At 28.3% G+C, this 5,498-nt stretch overlaps 2 protein-coding genes across 2 annotated transcripts; both read right to left on the bottom strand.

Moving 5' to 3' along the window:
- Window positions 1–1,507: 1,507 nt before the first annotated feature.
- Window positions 1,508–4,087, bottom strand: LOC111030328 (zinc finger BED domain-containing protein 1-like). Its single transcript, XM_022309762.1, has 4 exons — window positions 3,620–4,087; window positions 2,530–3,356; window positions 2,198–2,452; window positions 1,508–1,944 (listed from the first exon to the last, which is right to left on the bottom strand). Exons 1-4 carry the CDS (start codon window positions 3,823–3,825, stop codon window positions 1,574–1,576), a joined length of 1,659 nt encoding a protein of 552 aa, XP_022165454.1. The 5' UTR covers window positions 3,826–4,087; the 3' UTR covers window positions 1,508–1,573.
- Window positions 4,085–5,434, bottom strand: LOC111030329. The gene is made up of 2 exons (XM_022309763.1): window positions 4,916–5,434; window positions 4,085–4,770 (listed from the first exon to the last, which is right to left on the bottom strand). The coding sequence occupies exons 1-2, from the start codon at window positions 5,139–5,141 to the stop codon at window positions 4,646–4,648; spliced, it is 351 nt and encodes a 116-aa protein (XP_022165455.1). The 5' UTR covers window positions 5,142–5,434; the 3' UTR covers window positions 4,085–4,645.
- Window positions 5,435–5,498: the final 64 nt, after the last annotated feature.

A 5,498-nucleotide genomic window follows, 5' to 3' on the forward strand; every position in this document is an offset into this window, starting at 1 on the left:
ATCGATAGTTTGGAAAACTACCGAGTGATTTTTCGATTGAATAGATATTATTATTCATCGATAGTTTTTAAAACCATCGAATGAATTACTCGATAGTTTTCATTCGTTAGTGGAACCGACTAGTTTTGACTATCGATAGTTTGGAAAACTATCGAGTGATTTTTCGATTGATACTTGATAGTACTGATAGTAGTACACTACCACAGAACAACACACTACTACCAAGTAGCAAATGGCAAATACCAATAGTCAATACCAAACTAGTAACTACCAACTAGTTTTAAACTTTTAAATATTGGAACGAGAAAGTTGGACAAATGGACACTCGAAATGCGTTTAACTTATTAAGTTTTATTATTTTTAAACAACAAAGATTTAAACTTATCAGTATTTCAAACATTTATTGCAGTTTCCGCACATAAGTACATAACCTTCCCCTCACCAAAAGGGCCGTTTTTATTTCACAATGACCATTAACATTAACAATGTTCTTATATTTTAGAATACCTAATAAAGTTATAACTAATAACTAGGTAGGGTAGTATAAAATATTGATAAAATATTTAAATAAAATATTAGCAATTTTTAAAAACTCAATTAACTATTTAGCATTTTGTAAAAAGTAAAAACCAAAAGGTGTTATGTTCTAGTTTCTTAAATGTTATGGACATAGGAAGGACATAAGTACTTAATAAGGACTTAATTACTTTAGGTGTATATTAATATTATATTGTTTTAAAAATTAAAACTTACCATGAGCTTTCACAAATCTAATAAAAATAATGTATTTCTCTAGGAATTTTATTAGATATTGTAAAAGAAAATGAAAATAGATGAGGTTACATTTTATGATAACTGTGATTAGGAAAAACCGAGGGTTTTATAATATGCCGTATAGGATTTGTACTTGAGGGACACTAGATAATAGATATATAACTAAACACTATTCACTTATTCAGTACACACATTTTATCCAAACCAGTTGGATATTTTGAGCTTCAACAAAAGAAAAGAAAAAAAAATATTATTTTTATTTTTGAAATATTTAACTTTATTTAGTTTCATATTAGTTTATCATCAGTTTTAAGGGATTCTGATATGTTACAATAATTAAAATTGATACGTGTAGTACTATGTATAATGACAATTGACATTGATTCAAGTTAAAAAAAACTTGTATGCAGGGTGGGCCACGAGCAGGCTGTCAATTATCCACCCCAAATTTCATACTCACCACAGCAATATATATATGTATCATCAACTTAAAACTGCAAATGTATGTGTCAAATTAAGTATCAAACCTTGTTCCAGAGATTTTTTTGAATACAAATTGTACAACCTAGTAAATAGTAAATACCCTTATATGACCTTCCAGAGGTAAAATGTGTTGGACTTTCAAACCAGTTGAATATTATCTGTAAAATAAAAAAATAAAAAATTTTTTAACTATAACAAACTTTACTTTAGTTTTCAAATACAAAATATAAATTATACATACCTTTTTTCATAATAAAATAGATAAATACCTTTTCATAATATATTATTACTTACTTGTGTATCAATAAAAAAAAACTTACATAATATTTTTGTTTAAAAAAATTAATTGATCTACATTTTTGGGTAATAACCTATTGCGCCGAGCGCTTAATATTTGCCCTGCTTTGGAAAAAATTCTCTCTGCTGGCACTGAGGTTGCTGGAATTATAATATATTTTAATGCTATATCACTTAGTGGAGCTAACACAGTCTTGTGGTCATTCCAAAATTCAGCCACATTGCACTTCAAATCTTGATGAGGCATACTTAAGTATTGCCTCATTAAGGATGTAGCACTACTTCTACTCGTTGTCTGAGACTGGACATTTGAAACTCTAGAATAGAGGAAATTCCACACATTGTCGCCATCGGTGTCAAGATTTACTTCAGACGTATGGGTAGTTTGTTCTGAAATTAAGTAAAATATGATTGTTTAAAATTCTCAACAACTTTGGTTGCAGTTTTTCTACAGAAAGATTTAATCATATCACATTTTAGCTAAATAATATTTTTGTAAAATGTTTAGAATGATGAATTACATTTGGTGTATATATAAGTGATTTATTTTTAAATTATATCATACTAATGTAAATTAGTTCACTAATTAGTAATTATGTTTAATGATATTTCATAAATTTAAGTACAAATATTTATTATTTACCAGTGTTTGAAACATTACTAATTAAAGCAGCTGTTTCAGAAACTAAGCATGTTTCTGCTTCTTTGGCATTTACTTCCAACCCAAACACAACCTTTTTGCACCTCGGATCCAACAATGTAGCCCTAGAAAAATGTGGTGTTAAAGTTTGTTCTTCTAGGCTATCGAAACGCTTGGTAGTATTTTCCATCAATCTATTTTTAATGAATATTCCAAGTTGCGTATTTGGATTTTTTGATGCTAATGAACTTTGCAGACCTATAAATAATGAATGACATTTTGAAGTATTAAATAGAAAACACAAAAGTTAAACACAGAATCATGAAATTAATTACCTCGTATTAATGGTATAACCATTGAAATCATCGGATAATGTTCTGCAGAGAGCTCAACAGTTAACTTATCAAATGGTCTTAGTAATGGTATCATATCCTCAATTATATTCCATTCTTCGGAGCTGAGATTAGTTGGAGCTCCTTTTAAAGTCATCATCACTATGGTGAGTGGTTCTTTAAGTTTAATTAGCCGTTCTAACATGAGAAATGTGCTGTTCCAGCGAGTACGTACATCTTGTTTTAATTTAAGGACCGTTTCGTTTCCAAGTTGCTTCTGTTTTTCGACTAACATTCTGTTACCCACTTCACTTCGCTTAAAAAAACCAACTATGTTACGACACTTCTTAAATATTTTTTTTAGATCACTTTCATCAGTATTGTCATCTGGTCCAATCTCTTCATTATCTGACAATTCTAATGCTTTTTGAACTATTAAATTTAATTTATGCGCAGTACACGGTAAATGTGACAGTCCCATATGCCTGACTGCAGATTTAATATTTGCTCCACCATCCGTTACCACTGCGACAACTTTTTCAAAAATATTCCACTTATTTAATTCTTCGCGCATAATTTCACAAATATTTGCACCAGTATGATTACAGTCTAATTTTTTTGTGCATAACACTAAAGTTTTCAGTTGGGTTTGACTTAGAAAGTGAACGGTCATAGTCAGATATGAATCTGTATTCATTGACGTCCAAATGTCGGTTGTGATAGCTACATGTCTTGCTTCATTTAACAAAGCCTCAACTTTACTTTGGACTGTTGAAAATATTCTAGGTATTATTGTTCTTCCAAGGGATCTCCTACTGGGAATTTCATACCTGTAATAAGTACATTTGTATATTTAGTATTTACCGCAATTTTATTTACTCTAACTGAAACAATTAAAAAAAAAAAAATTGAATATATAGACCATTAAGTCAAGGTTCTGGAACAATATTTGTTTGATACCTAGAGTAATATAATATTGATAATAAATGGTATAATATTTAATATTTTGATTTGTTAAAAAAATACATTCATCACTCTGCTCAATATCCAAAATTGAAATATTAAAAGTTTTTATTTATTATTTAATAATCACCTGGAGTCCAAAAGCTGTATCATACTACGAAATCCTGAATTTTCAACAATCGAAAGAGGCTGAAGGTCTTCAGCTATCATCTTCACAATAGCTTCATGGAACGCTCTAACTTGATTTTCCGACGGTGTACCAAATCTTAAAGAAAAAAATGAGACATACTGACTACTGAGATAAAATGCCAGACTTAAAATATAACATAACAACATAACATAATATGTGTATAATAACAGTCAATGTTATTACTTATTTTTATAATTTAAACATTGTATTTAAATCAACTACAAAAAATATTGTATGATAATTTGCAATAATACTTATTATCACATATAAACTTGAAATTTAAACCATTGAAAAAGGTTTTGTAATATACTAAGATAAGTATTTATAAAGTCACTTCTTTTTATTTTGAAATACTTCACACTTATGCTGCTGATAAGCCAAACTATTGAATTTTAAGTTTTTTCAACATGTTACTTATATAGCAGACAAAGTCAGTTTTAAAATTGTGTGTTTTGACTGTGAAGTCCTCTTAATAAATAATTGCATTCCAAACCAGTTGGATAATGAATAAACCTGTAAACTAAAAATTAAATATGAGATTTGTAAATAATTAAAATAATTAATTCTTTGTATTTAAGAATACAGTATACAAATCAATATATAGATAAAGTAATAATAATATAGTTAGTGTAAATCCAAGTAAATAGTGATACATGCAACATTTAAGTGAATACTACTTACTTTTTGTTTACCAAATAGTAAATGGCAAATGCACAATATTCAATTGATATACGTTGTAGACTTATTGGCTAGGTTAAGCATAAACATGTACAATATAGCATAATATAGAACAGACAAGCTTTACAATTTAAATAGAAATCAATGCCAGCATATACACTTAAATTTAATATACAAAAACATATAAAGAAATTTAGTTAGCTTTAAAAAATAAGAAAATACATGTTAACATGGTAATAAGAAAATTGTACTACGTATTGAAAATTTTCAGAAATTAATACAATACTCTTACCTATTAGACAATAAAAGTTGTTTTTGCCTCTTTAATACTGGTTCAACAACACTGGTTACTGCCATAACTGGATTATTACAAGGAGAGAAAACACCTGTAGATTGTCGTTCCCCTGATGTTCCTATTTAAAAAAAAGAAATATTTATTTAGAATACTCACAAACCTTAGCATAAATTATTAATTCCCTTAGAATTTATAACATAATATAGTATCTAGCATCTACATACTAAATTGTAAAATCTAAATATTTATCACATAGTACATACCAGGTTGATTTCTATCTTCTTCAATCTGTTCAGTCTCAGTGTGTTGTAACTCATCACGGCATAATACAGTAAAATGTTTACGTTTCAAATGGTCTAATAAGTTGGTTGTGCCGTTAGATCTTTTGTACTTGTTATTACAAATCGAACAAGTGGCCTCATCAGGAGTATTTGGGTCCCTTCGAAAGTGCTTCCAAACAATAGAAGAGTTTTTCTTCGGGATTGACATTGCTATTTATTTCCTTTGCTTTTTAATTTTTATAATAATTAAATAATTTTTTAATTAATACTAATTAAATAAAATTAATCATTAAACAGTAATTGATAATTTATATAATTGATAAGCGTTCACTTGTCTGATGATATCAGTTTATCACTGATATCAGATGATAAAAAAACTTCGATAGGCGATAGTATCGATTCTTCGATAGTTCAATAGATTCGATTGTTCGATAGTTCGATTGTTTTCCGATAGTTCGATAGTTTTCCGATAGTTCGATAGTTTCGATAGTTCGATAGTTTCGATAGTTTTCCGATAGTTCGATAGTTTCGATAGTTCAATAGTTTCGATAGTTTAATAAAACAA

Source organism: Myzus persicae, unplaced genomic scaffold, assembly GCF_001856785.1.
Source record: "Myzus persicae strain clone G006 unplaced genomic scaffold, MPER_G0061.0, whole genome shotgun sequence".
NCBI lineage: Eukaryota > Metazoa > Arthropoda > Insecta > Hemiptera > Aphididae > Myzus > Myzus persicae.